The 24,118-nt window shown below is 34.1% G+C and overlaps 2 protein-coding genes and 1 pseudogene across 2 annotated transcripts; 2 read left to right on the top strand and 1 right to left on the bottom strand.

Annotated features, from left to right (window-relative positions):
- Positions 1 to 6,403: 6,403 nt before the first annotated feature.
- Positions 6,404 to 14,906, top strand: LOC141708665 (uncharacterized). The gene is made up of 6 exons (XM_074512408.1): positions 6,404 to 6,819; positions 7,893 to 8,060; positions 8,690 to 8,933; positions 13,217 to 13,438; positions 13,969 to 14,231; positions 14,566 to 14,906. Exons 1-6 carry the CDS (start codon positions 6,535 to 6,537, stop codon positions 14,728 to 14,730), a joined length of 1,347 nt encoding a protein of 448 aa, XP_074368509.1. The 5' UTR covers positions 6,404 to 6,534; the 3' UTR covers positions 14,731 to 14,906.
- Positions 14,907 to 16,187: 1,281 nt separating this feature from the next.
- Positions 16,188 to 19,232, top strand: LOC141708664 (protein PGR). The gene is made up of 5 exons (XM_074512407.1): positions 16,188 to 16,416; positions 16,541 to 16,654; positions 16,927 to 17,149; positions 17,540 to 17,788; positions 18,915 to 19,232. The coding sequence occupies exons 1-5, from the start codon at positions 16,271 to 16,273 to the stop codon at positions 19,044 to 19,046; spliced, it is 864 nt and encodes a 287-aa protein (XP_074368508.1). The 5' UTR covers positions 16,188 to 16,270; the 3' UTR covers positions 19,047 to 19,232.
- A 510-nt stretch (positions 19,233 to 19,742) lies between these two features.
- On the bottom strand, positions 19,743 to 23,913 carry LOC141708663 (palmitoyl-acyl carrier protein thioesterase, chloroplastic-like; annotated as a pseudogene).
- Between the last annotated feature and the right edge of the window lie 205 nt (positions 23,914 to 24,118).

Below are 24,118 nucleotides of genomic sequence, written 5' to 3'. Positions count from 1 at the left end.
TCTGACTTTAAAATGATTTTATAATAATTATCGAGTTTTGAAAATAATTTAAAATAATATTTTAAAGCTCAAAACTATTTTTCAGAATTTTTAAATCAAAGATAAATAATTAAATCTAATTTTAGGTTGGCCCTTTGGTGACCTTTGGAGACAACAACAAAGGATTCACAATGGGATATGGCAAGATTGTTTCTGGAAATGTTATCATTGATGATGTAGCACTAGTAGCTGATCTTGAAGTGAATCTTCTCAGTGTTAGCCAATTTGTAGACAAAGGCTTTGAAGTTTTATTCAACAAAGAAGAATGCACTTTTATCAGCAAGAAAACTGGTGAGGTTGCTCTAAAAGGAGCAATAAAAGGAAGCTTATTTGTTGCAGACTTGGACTCAACAAATAAGGATGGAATTTGTTGCTTCTATACCAAGGCATCAGAAGAACAAAGCAAGATATGGCATAAAAAGTTGTCTCACTTGAATTTCAAGGCAATTAACACTTTGGTCAAAAAGGAGTTAGTAAGAGACATACCTAATCTGGAGTTTGCTCAAGTTAAAGTTTGTGAAGCTTGTCAGAAAGAAAAAATGAAAAGATCAAGTCACAAGTCAAAAACTGTGAATTCTATAAGTGCACCATTGCAACTTATTCACATGGACTTGTTTGGGCCAGTAAATGTCTTATCAATTTCAAGGAACAAATATGCACTTGTGATGGTGGATGATTTCTCAAGATATACTTGGGTAGAGTTTATGCACTTTAAAGATAAGACTCCACACATCATAATTGAGCACATAAAGAAGATAGAGAAACAGGCTGAAGATCAAAACTGTGTAAAAAGATTGAGAAGTGATAATGGAACAGAATTCAGAAATGCAACATTAAGTGAATTTTGCAAAAATGAAGGCATTGTTCAAGAGTTCCCTGCTGCTAGAACACCTCAACAAAATGAGGTAGTTGAAATAAAAAAATAGAACATTGGCAGAGGTTGCTAGAACAATGCTGCAAGATGCCAAGTTGCCAACAAGTTTTTGGGAAGAAGCTGTTAACACTGCATGCTACACTCAAAACAGATCTCTCATTAACAAGGCCCATGGAAAATCATCTTACTCAATCATGTCTAAGAGAAATCCTACCGTAAAGCATCTTCATGTGTTTGGAAGCAAGTGTAACATTTTAAAAGACAACTGAATATGTGGGAAAATTTGACTCAAAGGTTTTTGAAGAAATTTTTCTGGGATATTCATTGGAGAGAACTGCCTACAAGGTCTATGTGATTGATCAAAAGAAGATTATGGAAAGCACAGATATGACTTTTGATGATGAAAAGTGTCCAGGCTTGGAATGCCTTGATGAAAATGAAGCTGAAGCCCTTGCATTTAAAAACCTCAACATTGATAGCGATTCTAATGGTGAAGATGAAGTCAATGCACAACAGATGTTGAATGAAGAGACTAATGAACAGGAAAATCATGGGAATGGAAGCTCATCTCAAACACCTGAATTAAAGAGCACAAACTCAAGGGGAGAAAGAGTAGAAGGATCTACCAGTCATACCAATAATGAAGAAAATGATGAAGGCACAAGTCAATAAACTCACACAAGAAAGTGGGATAAAAGTCACACTAGAGAAGAAATTATTGGTGATCCTACTGCTGATGTGAGAACTAGAAGTGCAACTGCTAATGAGTGCCTACATGCATGCTTTTTGTCTCAAGTAGAGCCTAAGAAAACTGAAGAAGCTCTAATGGATCCTGATTAGATATCTGCCATCCAGGAAGAGTTGAATCAGTTTGAAAGGAAAAAAGTTTGGGAGTTAGTTCCTGCACCAAAGAACAAAAGTATAATTGGAACAAAATGGGTGTTCAGGAACAAGATGGATGAAAATGGTATAGTTACCGGAAACAAGGCAAGGTTGGTTGCTAAAGGCTACTCACAAGAAGAATGAATTGATTATGATGAAACTTTTGCTCCAATTACAAGACTTGAAGCAATAAGAATTTTTCTAGCATTTGTTGCACATTCAAATTTCAAAGTATATCAAATGGATGTTAAGAGTGCCTTCCTAAATGGTGAGTTAGAAGAAGAAGTGTATGTGCAACAACCACCTGACTTTGAAGATCCAGAATTTCCAGATTTTGTGTATAAGTTACTAAAGGCTCTATATGGATTAAAGCATTCACCTAGAGCTTGGTATGATACACTATCAGAATTACTGCTTAAACATGGTTTTACTAGGGGTACTATAGTCAAAACTCTCTTCTACAAAAAGCATGGTGATGATATGATCCTAATTCAGATTTATGTGGATGATATCATCTTTGGTTCTACAAATGAAAAGTTTTTCCAAAGATTCTCCAAGCTTATGCAGAGTAAATATGAAATGAGTATGATGGGAGAATTAAGATATTTCCTTGGACTTCAAGTAAGTCAAAGAAGTGATGGAATCTTCATCATCCAAACTAAGTATGTCAAAGATCTATTGAAAAAGTTTGGCATGATTGATTGTTCACCTGCATCTACACCTATGTCTACAGCAACAAAGTTGGATGAAGATAGAAAGGGAAAAAGTATAGATATTTCAAGCTATAGAGGGATGATTGGATCATTACTTTACTTAACTGCAAGTAGAACATACATCATGTTTGCTACATGTCTGTGTGCTAGATTTCAAGCCAATCCAAGAAAATCACATTTGATGGTTGTAAAGAGAATTTTGATCTAAACCTAGTTTTTAGTTTTATTATTGTTACATTTATTATCACTATATTAAAATTTAAACTTGCACTATAAAATTATAGTATGAATAGTTTCCCTCCCTCCACTCTAAAACTACATCCATATATTCAAAATAAAAAAAATTTGTTTACGTGTCACAAATTTGCAAAAACGTCACTACTTGAAGTCAGTTATTAAAAATATATTTAAAATAACTCCTTCCTTCAAAAAGTCAAAGAACTTGATTCAGTTTGTTAATTCTGTTTTAGTAGCTCCTGCCTTCACATATGATATGATACTTACTTGTAGATCCGTTTTGAAGATAAAGCCATATTTTTATTATGTTTTTAATATTTTGAGAAATTTAAAATAATTTTGTTTCCAGGATGCTTCAAAAATTACGAAACACATATTTTTATTATGTTTTTAATATTCTGAGAATTTTAAAATAATTTTGAAATTTTTTGGACCCGCACGTTTGTTCGCTAATCGTTAAATGTGGGTATGAGTTGCATTTCAATAATGGTTTAAAAATTATGAAAATCTTATTTTGTTATTTTTTATTTATTCTGGAAATTTTAAAATTAGTTTGGCAATTTTTCGGGTTATTTTCGCCCGCAAGTTTATTCGTTAAAACCAAATTACGGGACAAACCGGGCTTTAGAAAGTTCTTATTTATCCTTTCATCTACGTGTCAGTTTTTCAGAAATTTGTTGCTACGTGCTGCAATTGTGACTAAGGAAAGAAAAATAAATAATAAAAACACACACCCAAACCCCACCCCTGCTTCACCCCTCCCACACTCTCTTCTCTCTCGCTCTGTTCAATCTTTCTCTCTCTCTCTCTCTCTCTCTTATCATCTTTCTCTTTTCTCCTCCTCCCTCCCCCGCATCTCTCCCGTGGCGCTATTTTCCGATTACCCTGTTTTTTCGGTAATTAATTCGGCCACCCATTTTTGTTCTGATTGTTGGATTGATTCAGTCTTTTATGGATATATATGTATATATATCTGTCTGTGTGTGTGTATTGTGTTGTGTGTGTGTGTGTTCATGTGCGATGTGTGTGTGTGTGGGGCACGGTGGCGCGTGTGTGAAATTTATTCAGATACCCGAATATTTCGGGCACTAATAAATTTTGTCGCCATCGATGATGAGCCTCGGTAAGTCGACGGTGGACGGTGATGATTGATTCTGAGTCCTAAATATATATAAAAAAATAAAGTAGTTCATATATTTATTTTCGGAACGTAAATAATTATTTAGTTTTAAAAGTCATATTGAGACGTGGATTGAAAATTGTGATTTGTTGGGAAACTGGACATCGATTATGTTTCGACGGGTAGTCCTATAAATAGAGGAGCCGCTGTCGAAATTTTTCGAAAAAATTATATTAATTACGAAATGTGTACTATACGGTATTAAATGTTTTGTGATTGTAAACGTGAATATGTGTATATACATTATATGAGTCAGGATATCGGATTGGGTTAGTTAAGTTCGAGGAATTTCAAGTATGTCGGTATAACTAACTAGGGTATTCTGTTACTGTAGAGCCCAGTCAGAGTTCGCGAGGACTAAATTCAGTCGACCGCAACTACCCTAGGAATCCCGAGAAATCGGCGCAAGGCAAGTACCCCTAACCATACTTTTATGGTTCAGTATATATGAATAAAATGTTATTTTATTATCGAACAACAACAGAAACGTTTTAAGTTACATATCCCCTGTAGTTATGATTAATTGTTTTAAATCTGTTTTGGGGAAAACTGTATAAATCACTTGCTTCGTTACAAAAATAACAAAGCCAAATCAGATACGTAGTGCATATGTGAAGACAGCTGATCAGGCTATCAACACCAGACGGCACCAACTGCCATCTCATAAACCTGTTCCGGAACTCAGAGACTAGCTAGGTCTCTGACTTGCTGGACTAATCGGTTATGTAGTGCGCGCAACCGAGTTAGCCGCGTAAGCAACCTAAATAGGCCACTCTTGCCCCTATCTATGTATTCAATATCTGACCGTTTTATCCAGTTTTCAAATCACTTGTACATGTCTCAGTTTAAAACCGTTCATTTAACAACACACATGAAAATGATTTGTGAACCAATTTTCATGTGTGCTGTTAAATGAACGGTTTTAAACTGAGACAGGTACAAGTGATTTGAAAACCGGATAAAATGATCAGATATTGGATACATAGGGGCCAGAGTGGCATATTGAGGTTCAAAACGATTCAAAACGATTTACAGGCTATTATTTTCATATTGTTTTATAGTTTTGTTCCTATAATTGTTTACATTATTGTTTTACTCTGATATTCATATGTTGGTACTGCTAAGCGATTATATGCTCACCCTTACAACCTGTTATATATATATATATATATATATATATATATATATATATATATATATATATATATATATATATATATATATATCGCAGATGTCTAGACGATCTATCAGACCTGGTCAGAACAGAGTTTCAACCCCTTCCGGTCCTGGCTCCTCTGAGGTAGTTTGTATCAGACCATATACTGTCTGATGAGTTGCTGAATAAGTTAGTGTGTCAGACTTTTAATTAATGGCTGTGTAATAGTGAGTAGCTTAAATCATACTTGAACCTGGATCGGATCTTGGTTTTTGGGTCGTGTTGGTATAATAATAATCTTGTAGTTTATATTTGTGGTTTGTTATTTTGAGTGACGTCAACCCCTGACCCCGGGGTTGAGGCCGTCACAGTATAAACTGTTTCGAATGATATTTTTACTATACTTCAAATAAATTATTATGTACTATACATTTTATTTTCTAATAAAAAAATGAAAGAAAATTTTTATAATCTTTTTTCAAGATAAAATCTAAGAACAAAACTTTGTATATAATTTAATGGCCATATTTTTTTCCTTTTTAAAATTTTTAAATATATTTACACCTATTTTTAAAATTGAAAGCTGAAAAAACTGATAATTAGACCACCTTAAGCGACTGCAAATGACAACTTGTCGAGCTCGGTGAACAAAATGATATATGGGCTTCATTTCGGTAACCAGTTTAATATTTAACACACTGAAAATATCATAAAAATACCTGATGTTATATTAAAAATATCATTCCAAAATTCTGTGCATTTTAAGTTAAAATCATAAATATATTTCGTTATCAACATTTTGAAATAAAATCATAAATATATTTCGTTATCATAAAAATACTTGATGTTTTGGAGTGCTCACCCCTTACAAAAGTAGACGAAAATAATGATTCCGGTACGAAATTGAAAAAACAAAAGGATCCTGAATCGCCCGCAGAGACGTTTTTCCTTTTAATATAAAAAGATATTATATATTCTACATTCATACTTTGGAACTTTACATTTGACAAATTATTTTTCTTTTCGTAAAAGATATATAAAATTAATTGTATGTCATGAATAATTGCAACTTTTATTTTTTGGTATTATCATAATTTTTCACATTCAGTTTACATGATTTATAACGTAGAAATTTGATTATAATTTTTTTTTTTAATTTAACATGTTACATTCAAAATGAAAATCAACGGGTATTTTAATAATTATTATATAATATCGCGTAGGTCGTGCGAATTATTATGTTAGTTTTTGTTACACAAGGCAAAGGGCCGATTAGAAACGAGGTTACGAAATGAAGAGGAAGAGGCATGGATAAAGGGGACATTGGAGAAAAGGCCCAAGAAATACATAAGGCCCAAGAAGACACTAGTTTGATTGTGTTGGTAGTGAGGTAGTTTTCATCAGAAACTAGAATACGAACCCCTGCTGAAGCAGGTGAGGCGCTAGCTGCAAAATGGACACTGCTTGTTCGTCGTCGTCATCATCATCATCATCGGCGGAGAGTGTAATGATAGAAGCCCTAATAAAACGAGGGTGGTGTTTCGGAGACATTGATAAAGTTAAGGCTTTAATTGTAATTCAGTGCGCACTTCACGGAGAAGCTTCTTCACCACCCCTTGATTTAATCGAATCTCAACTTTGTAATATGGACTTCAAATCAATCGGTGCTAAGTCGTTGCCTGACTCTTCTGTCCTTCGCTCCAAGTTTACTCGTCTTCAAGGCCCTAAAGTCCTTCAGGCATCCTCTCTCCCTCTCTCCCTCTCTCTCTCGCTCTCTCTCTCTCTCTCTCTCTCTCTCTCTCTCTCCCCGTCTATACATAGGTAAACTGGATTAAATATTATTTGGTGTCTTATACATGGTTGTATTAGTAGTTAATATTTGTATTAGTAGTTAATATCTGGTTTTTAGAAAGGAATTGTGTGTGTGTACAGTGTAAGTATCCAGGATTTGAAATCGTGAAACACTCAACTTACAATAATACAGTGTGAGCGAAAATATTTTATCCAACCTAGCTCCCCTCATAGCCATTGCTAAAATTTTGGTTAAAATATTAATTTATTATAAAACTATATTCAAGGTAGTTGTGAATTATACTGTACTTTATGTAAGATTTTGATAAAAGATGTTATTTTGTATATTTTGATTTTTTATGAATAAGATAAATAAAAATATGGAAATTAAATGCAGATTATACAGAATACAAAGAACTGAGAATATTTTGAAATTTGAACTTACAAAATACAAAGATATGAAAAGTAAAACATGAATAATTAACTTGCAGGAAAAAAACATGAATAACAAGTACAGATTGTAAGATGGAGGAGAAAATATGAGTACATATAAAGTGGCATTATAAAGAGTTGTAAATTATTTTTCAACTTGAACAAATAAGCTTATCTTCTGCTATATACCATCTGTATTTAGATCAGGTGATCATAATTATATATTTATACTGCATGGAATTAGCAAACCAGTAGTGTTATACAAAAAGTCAGGGTGCCTGGCCTTGGCACCATATACATCCGCCATTGTGTATATATTGGCTTGCTTGCAGGAGAGGCTGCTGAGTTTTTGTGTTGAGTTACTCTTTGTGAATGATTGATATGGTTTTTCTAAATATATTCTGCCGAGATACAGTATAGAGTGTTGTAGACTTGTAGTTGTGCTTTATCTGGTAAAGAATAGATGCAGCTAATACCTGAATTGTCCTTGGAATTTAGTATTTTTTCCACCTTTTTTAATTACTTATAGTAGTATAGATTATTAAGTGGTTGCTTTTTCTTTTTCTTTTTTCTTTTTTCCGTTTGCAGGTTTCTGCAGCCAGGGACATATCTCGAAGTATTATAGCTGAAAGTTCTGGAAACTCAAGCAACAAGAGGCTATTAAGATTAAAGCTTACGGATGGACATTCTGAAATTACTGCTATTGAGTTCTCCCATATACCATCCATTCCCGATGATGTTGTTCCTGGCACCAAGGTATAAAATGAAACTGGTACTTACTGATTAATTTTTGCTCCTATTTTGAATAGTTAGTTTGTTTATTATCTATAAATTCAATGCCCATGATTTTAGTAACACTCAGGCCTAGTAAGGCTTTATGAAGCACACAGATTATGGTGTACTGTCAAATGTTTAGATTACATGTAAATGAGCTTGGATATGATGCGTTTTAACTTCCCATAATTCTTCTCCTTAATTGAATCTTCATCTGTCTTCATCTAAATCACAATTTCCGATTATATAGTACCAGATAATTAAATTCAAATGCTTTTAGTTTTACCTGTTATATAGAATTTTGATCTAAACCTAGTTTTTAGTTTTATTATTGTTACATTTATTATCACTATATTAAAATTTGAACTTGCACTATAAGATTATAGTATGAATAGTTTCCCTCCCTCCACTCTAAAACTACATCCAAATATTCAAAAAAAAATTTGTTTACGTGTCACAAATTTGCAAAAACGTCACTGGACTTGAAGTCAGTTATTAAAAATATATTTAAAGTAACTCCTTCCTTTAAAAAGTCAAAGAACTTGATTCAGTTTGTTAATTATGTTTTTAGTAGCTCCTGCCTTCACATATGATATGACACTTACTTGTAGATCCGTTTTGAAGATAAAGCCGTCATGCGAAATGGTATCTTATGCTTAAATCCGAAAGTTATAACTGTATTAGGAGGTGTTGTTCAGTCACTTTTTGAAGAATGGCAAATGAACCAGAAATACTCAGGTTTCTCGCGCACATCAGTACAATTAACAAATGACGGTGACACTGGGGGCCCACCACAATTTGAGAAATTGCATGTTGGGGCACCTTCCCGTCGGTTTAACCATGGAAAATTTCCTCGTGAGTATTGCAAACTTTCTCCTTTCCTTTTAATCTACCATATTGCATTTTTATAAATGTAGTTACCAATGCATTGCTTTTATTTATTTAAGTGGATATTTTTAAGCTGTTTTTTTGAAAGCATTGGTCTTTGTCATAGTCAGATAGACTTTTAGTATATAATTTGTATATGTACAAAATTGTTCTATTTTAGCTGGGGGCATAAGGTGGAGATTATGTGATGATATGTGTTTGTGCCTTTCTCTATCTGTAAAAAATTGTTAACATTTGCACTTGAGGATGACGGTTCTACACTATCAAACTGAATGTGCAGCATCAGCTTTGTGTGTGTATGTCTTTCAACATGACCTAGTTGTATTTTAGAGAATTTAAAATTTGCCTTGCTATAGACTGTTATCCCTCTCTTTTCTATGAATTAAATGCTCTTTTGACCAAAGCTACATATATTATCATAAGTGCTGTTATTGTTATCATTATAATCATTATCATTATTATTGTTCTATATCCATTGCCTTATTTAATAGCTCCCGGCCAGGATAAGTCTGCTGTTCTTTTATCTGCTCCCTGCAATTATGTACCACTTCATTGATCATTGATATTGTCGTGTGCAGTATACTCCTTCATATTCTTCATATGGCTTCTTCGGATGCTTGCCTCTGTCAGTATATTCATTCATATTATTCAGATGGCCAATAATCTCAATTTTCCACACCCTTTAATCCAATTTTGCATGCCAATCAGTGGGAATTGCTTCAAGAAGTTGGTAGATAGTTTTGATCTTGCTCTTCTACCAAAACAATATAATCCGACTCGATTTAGGTTACATGTCATGTGCGAAACTTAATTTTTTATGTATTATATAACAATACATTATATGATATATTATACTTTCATTTGAAATTGTATGATTACATTACATACTTCTGCGTATAACTTATGACGTAATTTACATTACTAAAATTGTGATGTTAATTAAAATTAAATTTGAGCACCAAAATCAAGTCATACATATTTCTAGTTCATTTTAATTTTCGTTGAGCAGTATATTATATTATTAAATTTTTATTATTAAAATCATTCAACACATTTAAACCGACCGACTCAAATTGATGCATGATGTGTATAGTTGTATTACATTTTTTTTTTGTTTTTCCTAGGTTATGTTAAAAATTTTAAAACCAATTTGGTCAGAATGAAAAAACGCCTTCAACTCGATGAACTCGACCCGTGAACCCACACATCGGAGTGTATTCAAGTATTCAACCAGAAATTAGGAATTACTAGGGGTGTTTATGGCGCGGTTTGAACTAAAACCTTAAACCAATTCACATGGGCGGTTTGATCATGCCGTTGAGAATGGATTCAGTATTTAAACCTCCATGAATCCATTTTTGTTCTTTCATTCCATGTAAAGCCTCCTTGAAGTACCAATTGATGGTGCGGTGTGGTGCGATGTGTTTTAAGTGATCCGAGCGGTTTGAGAAAATACTAAATAATTGTTTATTTAAAAAAATGAAGTCATAAATATTTACAATTCAGAATATTTACATTAAAACAAATTTTATTAAAATACTATACTAGAACAAATAAAATAGATATAATCAATCACTAACACGTTAAAACTTAGGTTTGATATATATAGCGTATCCTTGGGTTCCCCCTTCGCTCTCTCTTTTTTATGAATTAAATGCTCTTTTGACCAAAGCTACATATATTATCATAAGTGCTGTTATTGTTATCATTATAATCATTATCATTATTATTGTTCTATATCCATTGCCTTATTTTAATAGCTCTCGAGCAGGATAAGTCTGCTGTTCTTCTATCTACTCCCTGCAATTATGTACCACTTCAGTGATCATTGATATTGTTGTGTGCAATTGATGTTCTTTGCGGTAGGTTGTAGTATTCACTGCCATACAATTGTTTGGTGATGTAGGATAGTGAACAGAAAACGAGATAAGAATTATGGGAGCATAAATCTGGTTTAAATTTAAAGCATGTGATATAGATTTTACCAATTTGATATGGATTCCTCCACTAAAAAAAGGTATTTCAAAAGACACGTTCAATCCAGAAACATGAACTTTGAATTTAAATTCCTTAGAGCAATCAGAAATCGAGTGATTTGAATCTAATCTTCAGACCAATCCCGTAAATGAAGTTTCGAAGAAAGAGAAATTAATCCCAGTTTATCTCAAGACCAAAGTTGTATATCAGTCATTGAATTTCTTTCTTACAATATTACAAGATATAGGTATATGTAGGCTAGGCAAATAACCCGAATCTAAGAGGAATGCAAGAAAATTCAGTACCAGCTTGAAAATTAGCCAATATATGAATTCATCAATTAGCCAATATCTGAATTCATCTCTGAAACACATTTAAAAATTCAATCCAAATAGATTATAGATTCAAATAGGAAAATAAAACCTTAAGTGCTTAAAACAAGAGAAACTATTTCAAGTGAAAGGTAAAACTTTCAAGTCAAAATCTACTTGATAATTATATACTCCCTCCGTCCCTTTGAATTGTTAACATTTGAAATGAAGTGTTCGACACGCATTTTAAGGCACTTGAGTTGTATAACTTATTTTGAAATTTTTATTTTTCTGAATAATAGTTTAAACATTTAATATTTATCCAGAAGACAAAAATTTGAAAAATAATTTATGTAACTATATCAGATAGGAGCCTTAAAATGTGTGTCGAACACTTCATTTCAAATGTTAACAATTCAAAGGGACGGAGGGAGTAACAATTAGTACATGTTGGTAATTGAGCTACTTGTCCGAGCTTCATTCATCTTTCCTTCATTCCTTCTTGTCCAAGTAAGTTTCGCGACTTGTGTTTGTGTCTTCCCCCAAGTGAGCATCATAGCTAGTACATGCAGCCAAATCCCTAAGATTGACGTTTATACTTGCAAACACCACCACAATTTACAGCTCGAATGCATTCATGAATAATACTATAACATCAAATATGTACCAATTAATATTCAATTTTTGATCCTCATCATTCTCATCTCCTTTGAAAAAACTCGTCCTCGAGCTCTATAATATTTAAGAATCAACGCACAACAAATTTTTTTTTTTACAGAACTCGGAAACATCAAATTTTAAACCCATGATTGATACCATAGGAAGCAACCTCAAAAGAACATACAGTACCCAAAATATTTTAACATAGAATGGTTTATATAGAAGTCGTGCGAATTCAGAAGTACTTGTAATCTTTGTTTCTCGTACTCTTCATTTTGTCTTGAGTACCCGTGTCGGGCTCTCGACACTCGGACATGGATACGGACACTTGGACACTTATTTTAGGCCTAAAACATTTAAAAATATTGAGTCTGGCACTTGGACATGTATCCATGTTGGAAACTTGGACACTTCCAGCCGAGAGTAACACTGCTTGTAGTAACCAAGTATCTACTTCCTGAATTCTGATTATATTTCATTCCAAAATAATAAATTAAGCTAGCAACTTCTATTGCAACTCTGAACCATGTTTAGGAAGTTGATTAATAATTTACATCATTCCGATTTATACCAGTACAAATTGTTTAGTGCATCGCTCTCTCTGTACTTTCATGTACTACTGATTTAAATTGGAAGACAATTTTAAGAAGATTTTTAGTGATTTTTGGGTATTCAATAAACCAGAAATAAGCACATTTGTTTTTAGATTATGGGCCGTGAAAAATAGTTGGTGCCATTTTTAGCTAGGAAACATAATATGTGGAAAAAGGTTTATATGCTTCATTTCTTCATTATTGTCTCTCACCTCCTAGTCAACTTGAACTTCACTTTAAACTTACAAGAACTGTTGTTTCCTTTTTTTCTTACGCAATTTATGATCAAGTTGTTTTCCCTTTTCCCTTCCCTTTGTTTGAATTTTCCTTGAAAACTTTATATTGATTATGTTTGCGGATTCACACTTGCTTTCGACTTGATGAACATAGATCCTGCTTCTAATCTTGCACTTATTTGATGATTTAAAGTGTTTTACTATCCATATTTAAAGCTGTATTTATTTTGGGTAGAACACGTTGAGAGAAGTGCCAGGCTAAGTTTATCGATAGGTTGCATTGGTTGTCCCAAAAAAATTAGTTTGAGATTCTACAGTTTATTTATATTTCTCTAAAAGAGAATAATTTTTAGTCAAGTAGAATGAGTTTTTGTGCACAATCATACATTACCATCCATCTTTTTTTGTTCTTTTTTTCTTTTTTTAGTTTGTGTTGCTTGTTCAAGTTCTTACAAAAATTTGTACAAATGCAGAGTTTCCTGGACCGAGTTCGAAGAGTTCGGACCTTGCTTTTGCAGACAAAGATGGAGGTTCTATATACGGGCAGAGCAGTAAGCGGCAGCATCCTGTTACAAAGGTTGATAACATTAACAATAATGTCAAATCAATTTCTTCTGTCGAGCGGAATGAAGGAAAGGTTACCACTTCCTCTGAAGGAAAGGTTACCACTTCCTCTGAATCAAGACCAAAAGAAGGTTGGCTTTCCTGTAACTTGGTGCAATATGATGTGTGTCTATACTTGTAGCCATGACAAAAGTATCAAATACATTTTTATTCACTTTGATTATATTAAACCCTATTGACTGGCCTCTGCTTTTCCTTTAAATGTATCTTGTCCAATACAAGATGGGTTAGACAATAGTGGAGTTCAATTAGTGGTATACAAAAAAACTTCGGATGACTTGGATTAGAAAGTTGAAATTTTGTTTGAGATGCTGACTGCTGTTATTGCTATGTGACTCGGTCTCTTTATTTATTTCACGTAGAAAGAAATTAAGAAACCCATGTCGGACCCTTGGATTTAGTATGGAAGCCTGACACTTTACATGCAAAATGTATAAAATATTTATGAGTTTGACATTTGGACATGTTTCCATGCCGTATAGTTACAGGCTGAGTCTGCGTAACATAAAGTATCTGAAAATCCGTAAATGATTAGATGTCAATTTATAATCGGCAGTGCAGTTACATTTTGGCACATTACTGTAGCTTTCCTGTTTTGCAGTGGTTGAATTGATCCCTGTTCAAAATCAAGCTGCTGCACAGAAGCTCCTAGAGAAAATGAGTGATAATGCCCGAGGTGATCGTTTTGCTAGAGGTGGGAAGTACAGAGGAAAGGGAAAATATGAGGCACCTGTCTTAACTTTGGATGAATGGGAGAAGAGAAAAGCTAGTGCAAACTCATCGATGAAACAAGGGATTCCTGATGTTAGGCAGGATGAGGATCTAGCACGCCAGCTTCAGAACCAGTTTGACTTGGAAGATCATGTTGGTCTCCTTACTCCTTTCATAATAATAAAAAAAGGCCTCTCTCTCTCATGGTTATATTAAATGAGTTATAAGTTAAAAACTCTGAACTCCTTAATTTTTTAAAATAAGTTGTTTATTGTTTGTTATTAAATGGTTGGATCTCATACTAACATAATTGAAGTAATCAGCAATATATGATTACACAATAAAGATGCACATTTGGTCCCTGTTACACATCTAGTATTACGAATGAGTTATAAACTCTGCATCATAGCTACATTTGTTTGAATGTTACTATCCACAATTTTCTTATAAATTTGAATCTGACATGAATAATTTCGTTGATGGTCAGGAACAAAGAGGTCCCCAAATGACGCAGGCAGATGCTATTAAATTGAATATGTTCAGTTTTGCTAAAGACAATGTTAGTGACGACGGAAGGACAGGAGGGAGAGGCAGGGGGAGAGGAAGAGGGAGAGGCAGTGGAAGAGCACGAGGGCGAGGATTCAGAAGTTGAGTGTTTAAATAGTTGTATGATCTCTAGGCATCTTATTATAAACTTTGGTTTCAACAGTCCTGTCATGTAAAATGAATAGAAAGCTAAGTTACATGATTGGGTTAATGACGTACAATTAATTTGTTTTCGATCTCAGTTTATGTGAATATATATATATGTACTGACAGTTTACCAAATTCAGAATAATTCAGACCCCGGTACAGAGAGAGGAGAGGACTACCCCCGCTTTCCTCATTATTTTTATTTTTGTTCTTGCTTAATTCACCAACATAGTTGGTCCCTACAAATTCTTCTTTTGCCTACTGCGGCCGCATACTTAATTGGAAATTCCTTTTTCTTTTTTTTTATCCTAGAGTAAAACAATTCATTTTCGTCAATATTTTTAATTTTGAAATTGCAATTAATTTTATAAAAGAATTGCTTAAAATATGTTTTTTTTATAAAGTTCCTAGTTCATGTAAAAGAACATCCGGAAAATGATCCTTACTAGTATATTTTATTCAAGTTAAATCATTTTTTTTTGAATACAACCGTACTTGCATAAATCAACTACTATCAATGTCAAGTATATGAGTAATAAATTGAGGGGGAATGATATACCATTCCCCTGCATCTCACATAGAATAAGGGGTTTTAGCTAATTCATACGCCAATATATTCGTAGATCTAAAAGCAAATTGAACAATTACATGATTCATGTGCTTTATTACTAATACAGATTCGCGATTTGGATTCAATGAAATTTAGAACTAAACAAAATTACCGTGTTTTAAACTTAAGTACATAATTAAAGAAAGCGTGGGAGTGAAGGAATTACCTGCCTATCTTTTTAATATATATTTTGACCTAATTTAATCATTTAAAAGAAGTAATGCACACTAACAATATGCATATGCTCTTTACTTATTTCCTCCTTTTTTTGTAAGGGATGCTCTAACGTGTTTCACTACTAAACAATTTGTTATATACATATATATATATATATATATATATATATATATATATATATACGAACTATGCATTGGGTATCCTACTAACAAATAAGATAAAAACGCAATTTATTCATTTTTGATGGATAATTATTGACATAAATTCAATTATTACATAAAAAGATAAATAAAATATAATTTATGTTACTAAAAGAATACAAAACAAACTTATCTCCTTAAATCGAAACGTATTTGTTATCTTTAACGAGTCAAATGCTATCTCGTTCATCGCTTATACCAAAAATCGCAACATACCAAAAACCGCAGTTAATACAACGCGTATCTTATCAATATTGAGGATTTGTTTTTGAAATATCTTCTTCAAAACAAGACAATAAGAGCAAATTTTCAATTAATTTTCACAATCTTCATAATTTTTTTTATAAAAAACATTTTTTTTAAAAATTGATAAATTAAAAAGGAAACAAAGACAATTTAAAAAGAAAAGGAGAATAGATGTTAGTTATAAAAGCAGACAGACTGAGAATCTGTTAGTCCATACATGTGTTCTAACTTGTTCTCTGCAACACAGCGGCGCCTGCGACTGAAGAATGACAATTCCGATGACACAGCCACTTATAGCAGTGCTAATCTCATCATCGATCGCCGCAAGTTCTTATAAAAAGAAGTCTCTCGATCTCTCCGGCGCTTTTATGGGTTTTGTTGTTATGGCTATCCACTTTGCCGTCAATTATAGGTACTTGAACATTGTGTCTACATTGATTTAATTGTATGTACATAGCTTGCTTTTAACTGACCTATGTTTGGTTTTTATTTTATTTTTTGAAAAGTGCTGTATATTTGTGTTTTGATGAGTTTAGGTTTGGAGCAATGCTGCTTGTTTTCTTCTTCACTTCCTCCAAGCTTACCAAGTTGGGAGACGAGAAGAAGAGGAAAATTGACCCTGAGTATAAGGAAGGAGGCCAGCGGAATTGGTATATTTATTTATTTATTTATTTAGTTGCACACTTAGATATACATTCTAATTATGGACCACCTTCACATTTACACATTATTTATATGCGTAATTTGAATTGCTGAAACTCAGATAAATTGTTTACATGTTTGCCTATATATCAATCAGCATTTTTTCTGTGATAACTAAATAAAAGATAACTCCTAGCTATCCTGCTTCATTTCACTCGGTTTTGGAGCTTTTGTTTTACACATTAACAACAACTTCTCATGTTAATTTTCTTCTTTGCAGGCTACAAGTTCTATCAAATGCTGGAATTGCAAGTCTTCTAGTCATTTTGTTTTGGATCATGTCTGGATCAGAAGATAAGTGCTTAGATTCAACTGAGTCACAGTTTGCGACAGCTCTAATCGGCAGCATCATAGGCCATTATTCGTGCTCAAATGGAGACACTTGGTCATCAGAGCTTGGGATCTTGAGTGATGCACAACCTCGACTAATTACAACCTTCAAGGTGGACTTTTTATTATTGTATTCTCTGATTTTATTTCCATCTCTACTAATTATCAGTGATCATGTATCAAGTGGTATCTGTCTGTGGTCAACTCTGCTTTGTGGGATAGTTCTGTAATCATCTCTTATTTGTGGCACGGGCTTGCACTTTGACTATACTTCTTTTCTTTCTTTTTCCATCGAGTGGCTTAAGATATAAATCTCTTTTGCAATCCTCTCTTAGTTAAATATAGCATTTGCTTGCAGTCATTTTAAAATTTCACATTGTTCAAACTTTCCAGTAATTATACGACCATGTAGATATTAGCTGCATTTAGTTTCCAAGTCCCTTTGTTAGCTCATATACATTCTGTGTCTTAATTCTGTTCCTCACTTCCTCCACTATTATCAGCCAGTTCGAAGGGGAACAAATGGTGGAGTGACAAAAGCAGGACTTATAGCTGCTGCTGCAGCAGGAAGCATCATTGGGCTGACTTTTGTTCTGATGGGGTTTTTCACAACAAATTGTATGTTTGATAAATCCCTGAATCAGCTACTGGTGATACCCCTTTCTACTCTGGCAGGACTATCCGGAAGTGTTATTGATTCTTTGTTAGGAGCCACACTCCAATTTACTGGATTCTGCAGTGTTCGTAATAAGGTAAGTTCCATATATTGCTTCGCTACACTATTATTTATATTTGTTTGTAATTGATATGAAAGGCTCTACAAACAGATTCTGATCAACAGTTGCAACTCAATACATGTTATAACTCCTCACCACCCTTGCCTACAGTTGATAACCTGGTTCAGAAAAATTATGTTTCTTGATCTTTAGCATCATTTACTAAAACAACCATCTGCTGCTGGTAGTATATAGGCAGAAATGGACTGTCCATTACAACTTCATAAGCAATCAATTTATTGTTATAATTTAAAAGTAAAACTTAATCTTCCTCTGCAGTCTGTACACAAGCTTTTGCAGTTCTTAAACTTTAGTAACTAAAATTGCCTCTGGCTCTATTTCACTGGATCAGTGACAAAAAATTGTTTTCCCAAGTCGGATCTATGCTCTTTGTTTATCCTGCAAGGCGTACAAATGGGTGAAAACTAGGTGGATTTACCTTGTTAAATAGGCTTGTGCGAGATGCTTTAGTTGCACGCCACTATATGTCCTTCACCCCTACTCTCTCACGGAGACCCAGGCAGAGAATAGTAGAAGTAGAAGCAGTAGTTGTAACAATAGCAGTAACTCAGTAAGCAGGGTATACAAAATAAAGAAACAAACAGGCAAACAATAAAATCCGGACAAGAGTTAATGGTGTGCAAAGCACTCTACCCCACCAAACCCCCTTGAACACAAAACCAAAACCTCCCTACTGAAAAGTCTTCCATCCCAGCTGGAAAGTAGACTACTCAAATTTTAGTTTGCCACAAACCTATGTAGAAGAAAATTTTATCTGTAATTAATATAAGCTTTACATGTCTTCTACATGTAAAGGTTATATCTTAATCAATATATTACATAATTTGCAGTTGGAGAAAGGTTGAGATGACATTTTATACTGTCCTGTCCTAGTCTATTGCTCTTACAATAAAAGAGAGATTTTTTTATACAAAAGCAATCATTAATTCATTATATATACCCTTCTCTATTTACATGTTTAGTAATAAACGATAGAGAGGGGTTCAAATTGCAATACAAATTTTAATATATTGTGAATATACTGGGGCACCATTCTTTTGATTAGCAATAGATCGTGACTCTATAAGTATGATATCTGCAGATTGTTGGAAAACCAGGACCAACAGTGAAGAAAATCTCAGGCCTAAAGATTCTTGACAACAATGCTGTTAATCTTGTTTCGATAGTGCTGACTGCAATGTTGACTTCCTTTGCCGTCGTATACATTTTCTAGATCTGTATTTGTTCGGCTAAACAAGATATTATAGAGAGTATGCAGTTCCTGTTAGGATCTTATAATTGATCTGTACCCTGTATCCTCCAATCTATTGAAAAAATGTTTATGGAATTTGAACATTTATACATGGTTTATGTTCTGGTGGATTAATAAACAGGAAATATGGAAATCCTTATAATTGCTCACTGGGATATTATCTCAAGCTAGTCTATGCTCTTGTTTACCGGCCGAAAACTGTGAATAATGTTATGAAACTAAAAATCACATTATCTGACCCGTTTCTTGTCGAAATGGAGCGATTCAAAATCTTGTTTCTAGTGTCAACATAAATTGTACTTTGGGTATATTATAAGTACATTAGAATCGTCGAAATAGATTCGGATGGATTTTTCAGCAAATAGTTTTTCCTGGCTGATGAAATAAATAGTCTTTCCCCCCCTCAAATTTGACTTCCTTCTGTAAAACAAACTGGACATTTGAATTACTCGACAAATATATACCCTTTTGAATAATAAAATGTGTACAAACACGTGTTTTTATTTCAAAGATTTCCAAACTTTGAACATGTTTCTCGGGCTCAAAGAATGTTTGTGCCAGATGCGGTTCTAAAGACGAATCAAGGGATTAAAGCTTATACAATTACATATAACAGCATGTTTGGCTCAAAAAGAAATTAACATTGGAAACTTGATATAAATGAAACAGATTCATTCTGCAGGACACATCATGTCAATGGCAACTATGGAAACATCTATCTCAGAATTCTGTTAGACCACACGTTTCCCAGGCATAAATAATCACATTTCATTACAATCACTGTTAATAAAAAATGGTGACATTCTACAACAGAATCCAGTTTGAATTGAGTGCCTGAGTTTCTGTAATTACACACATTCCCCTCTAGTTCCCCCAAAAGAAAAAGAAATAGAAACCATGAAATGAATTGAATATATATAGAGAACATGTAGGACTTCAAGCAATAAGAATAGATTTTCGGAGGTCAAGCAACAAGATTGGATTTTCGGTGGTCAATTTGAGAGCAGCACGACTATGATTGTTTAAGTTGCCCTGCGCACTTGGCAGGAAGCAGACACAAGCTTCCAATTTCGTAGGCAACTAAGTGCTTTCCGCTGGAAGCTGACCAAAGCTTCCAATTCCACAGGCACGTTTAGGCCTCCACTCAGTTCTCCCCTTCACAATTTCGGCCCCATCCTTGAGTCGAAGCAGATGCTGGCACTCGACCAAAAGTAGCCAAATCCCCAAGTCCATTTCCTATGACAGAAGTTAGGGAGTCTAGCACACTATCCCGCATACACTCCCTCCTGTACTCTAAAGTCAGGCTAGCTAGCTCATGACTTTCCACAACTGGCAGCGGAGTGCTCTGCAACAGCCAACATATTTCTCCAATTAGACAGAAACATAAGGGGGCTTTGAGCAATCTTCTTTCCCATTCAACTTCAACCATACATATAGTGAAATAGATATTATACTGAGAAAAACAATATTGCAATCCATAACCCAACAGTATTGGCCAGGAATGAAGAAACAGTTGGTTGTTGGTTACATTAAGCTAATTTGAGGAAAGTGAAAACTGCCTACAGTGAAACCAGCAGAGTTTTTAAGTGAATAAAATCCTTCAGATGATTTCCTTTGATCCAATAGAACTGCCTTTTTCTTCGTCTAAAAACAAGGAATTCTCTATATTTTGTCAACCAGTTTAGACAGCCGTCATTCCATTCAACATCAACAGGAATATAGTACATATTCAATATCCCGCAATTTACTTTTAAATTCTTTATATCAAATAATACTCTTTGATAGAACGTTTACAGAGTTCAAACTGCACAATCATTTTACAATCACGGTAGTCCTGCCATATTGTCATAGCTTCTCAGAAAACTATTAGAAGGCCGTTAATAAAAAGGATTTCTAACCGTAAGAACGATATATACATTTACATTATAGTAATGTAGAACACTATCCCAGGTATGCAAGCTAAAACATTTTTGTGCATCTCTCCGGTTAGCCAATACATTAAAAAAATAATAAGGTATAGACATTGACCATGCGGGCTGCTCAGAATTATATACCTATACAAGATTACCATGGAACAGGTAAGTAAAAAACAAGTTGCAGTCATCCACCTTGTGGGCTGCTCTCATAAAATATGGTTTCTGAGTTTTTATACTTTCTGGTTTACACCATTAAACAGATAATTAAAAGTAAAAGCTACTACTTGCAGGCTTCCATTCAAACAAAAAAAATAAAAAAAAGCATACATAGTAAAGTCGTGTAAAGACTAGCATTTATGATAACAAGTTAAAAAGAAAGAATTTACCTCAAGTATCCAGGCAACATATTTGACATTGTTGACATGCTGATTAATATCCAAATAACTCCATTTTGGCTAAAAATTTAACATGGAAAAAAAACTAAGGTAGGCGCAGGGGCATTAAATTTTAATAAATACATAGGTAAATAGCCTTTTGGCAAGCAAATTGACTCACAGTTAAACCTGAATGTAATCTGCACTGCTATCGGTGAGTTTTGGTAACCTTCTGCTATCTTCATCCACAATTGGAGGTGTATCAACAAAATAACTTCCTATTTCTGCTCGGACTTCATCGGGAAGTTTAGACAACTTCCTAGTCGTTTTGTTCATCATTACCCAGCAACTGCAGTTTGTACAACCAAAGTGCATTAGGACAAGCGCATTTAATAACTCCAAATATAAGATACTATTATACTAAAATTCAAAAAATATAGCTTTAAACAAATTTTTCCTGCACGAATCTGAACATGTAGTGTTTGATAGAATTTGTAGTAAAGTGCTAATTAGTGCAACAAACAGATGATCTTGTCCACCTAGCAACCAAAGCTAAATCTAACCCCATACAAGCGCCGAACTTAAATAATAATCGTAAAGAGGGTAATTTCAATGGGCATAATTCATTTAGTCATCTTATATCAGATTAGCGTAGACATAAAAAAGATAGTGCCCCGCATAGAAATCATAAGTTCTAACCTTGAAGCTCTAGTTAATATTTCGCCTGTATTGTAGTCACGAAGAAGCCAATCACGCCGCATACCATTCTTCCCAGAAGGAGCCACCCAAGTATCTACTTGAACAACATCGCCCCTGCAAAATTTGACAAAATGAACCTTTAAGCACCAGGGGGACAATCGGAAACCAACAATTTAAAATCATACAAGCCCCATCATATAACTAACGGAGAAGTAGCGGAGAATCTCGTATTTTAACTTCTCAAGTATTTAAAGACAGCAATATTTTATTTTAACAATTTATCCGTCAACCAAAAGCCTGGAAGAAGTTTTTAAAATTTCTTGTCATATAATAAAATTATATTCTACGGCAAAACGAAATCAAAATTGGTAAATCTTTGGGAGGCCTACAACTGCCTTTTATCATGCCCAGGCCACCCAAAAGATACACTTAAAATATAGCTAGCTAGTAGAAGGGTATAGACATATAGATGAGCTTACCAAGTAGGATAGCGATGTACCATGACCTGCATTTTGGTGACCAACCATATGAGGGTTTTTTTACACATCTCTGGTGTAGAACCAAATCCATCACCCAGAGCCCTGCATTCTTTACATGGTTAAGTGCTGTTTCCTGCAGAAAAGAAGTTGAATGAACAAAGGCCTCACACATCCTAATTAGAAATGGTAGAGTTTATTGGGTTTCAAAAGAAATGCTAAAGTTTATAATACAAGCCGCACATTTTAATATTTTAACCATTGGGTTAAAATCCATCAGCCGTTTAGTTAACTCAAAATATAACATAAACAAATAAAGAATCTAAAATGCATGCCTGCAAATGATTCATCAAAGTTTCAAGAGATGCAGTGCAATCAGCCCCTAATTCATAAGATCTAATAGAGAAGTTATGACGAAAAAGCATGCCATTGTGAACAATACTTCCCAAAGCAAAAGGATGAGCTAGCATATCAGGTTGCTTAGGCTTCCAGTCAAGCATCATCCATGGTTTCTCCGCTGCCAAGAAAATGGTGGTAATAGCAGCGAGCAGCATACACCAATCAGGAAGCTGGTTAATTAAAGTAGTTGGGTGGGGTGAAGAAATAAAATGGTCATGGGTGTTTAAGCCTTCCATGACACCAACTCTGGTGCCGTTAAGGGGGTTGCGCATTGGTCTTGACCAAACCACGAGACTTGGTCTTAAATCCAATGGGTACAGCTCCATGGATTTTAGAAGCAAGCGAAAACAAGGCCATTGGTGATTCGCAAACAATGGTCCAATAATTAATTAAGTAAGTGAATGTGGTAAGAGAAAGATAAACACGCCTGTTCTGCAAAACAGAGAATTAAGAAATCAGTTTGCATCAGCCTGGATACAAACACGACAAGCAAGCTTGAAATTCAGACCATAATGATAGTATAAAATCAAACGATGACAGGCAATAAAAATAAAATTACAGCTACGCACCCAATTCAAAGTTCTAATAATAACAAACACATGATCATAACATATCACCCCCAATTATCTATTTTCAATTTAACAATCAAGAAGAATATATATGGATTACTCGGATTTCATAAATCAGATCCGTCACTGTATCTGATCAGTTAGTTTGTGACAGCTGAGTGGAAGAGTTTTCACACTAAATCACTTACTCGTAATCAAGGAATGCCTGATGAAGTTTGTAGGGTTATTTGGAGTCTTAAAATTTCTCATAAAATTTAGTTTTTTCTTTGGTAGTTAGAACATGGGGTTTTTCCTTCAAAGATGTTCTTGTGTAGAAGATTGGGCGCGCAGCTAGATGAATGATAAATTTTGTTGTATTTGTTAGCAGCTAAGCTCCGCATTCCCTGTAATAAAAAAAATTAGGGTGTATGTAATGTGAGGATTCGTGAGCTCAAATCTCTGTTTGACTGCTCTCGTGTTCGTGACTCAATCTGTCTTCATAAGATGCTTACGTACCTTGCTGTGTGGTAAAGATCAAGTCAAAAATATAGTTCTAATTTGTAGGGTGACACCCTGTAACACCCCCAAATCGGGGGTCGAGATTCCGATTTGTTACGAGTT

Source organism: Apium graveolens, chromosome 2 (assembly GCF_009905375.1).
Source record: "Apium graveolens cultivar Ventura chromosome 2, ASM990537v1, whole genome shotgun sequence".
In the NCBI taxonomy this organism is placed as follows: domain Eukaryota; kingdom Viridiplantae; phylum Streptophyta; class Magnoliopsida; order Apiales; family Apiaceae; genus Apium; species Apium graveolens.
The sequence above is the reverse complement of the archived record's forward strand: the minus strand, read 5'-3'. Positions and strand labels throughout refer to the sequence as shown.

Excerpts from the sequence above, each read along its gene's own strand:
- LOC141708665 (XM_074512408.1), top strand. The coding sequence starts at position 6,535 with ATGGACACTGCTTGTTCGTCGTCGTCATCATCATCATCATCGGCGGAG. Across the intron at positions 8,934-13,216 it reads TAACCATGGAAAATTTCCTC|AGTTTCCTGGACCGAGTTCG; the intron begins GTGAGTATTGCA and ends GTACAAATGCAG. Across the intron at positions 14,232-14,565 it reads AGTTTGACTTGGAAGATCAT|GAACAAAGAGGTCCCCAAAT; the intron begins GTTGGTCTCCTT and ends GTTGATGGTCAG.
- LOC141708664 (XM_074512407.1), top strand. The coding sequence starts at position 16,271 with ATGACAATTCCGATGACACAGCCACTTATAGCAGTGCTAATCTCATCA. Across the intron at positions 16,417-16,540 it reads CACTTTGCCGTCAATTATAG|GTTTGGAGCAATGCTGCTTG; the intron begins GTACTTGAACAT and ends TGATGAGTTTAG. Across the intron at positions 17,150-17,539 it reads GACTAATTACAACCTTCAAG|CCAGTTCGAAGGGGAACAAA; the intron begins GTGGACTTTTTA and ends CACTATTATCAG.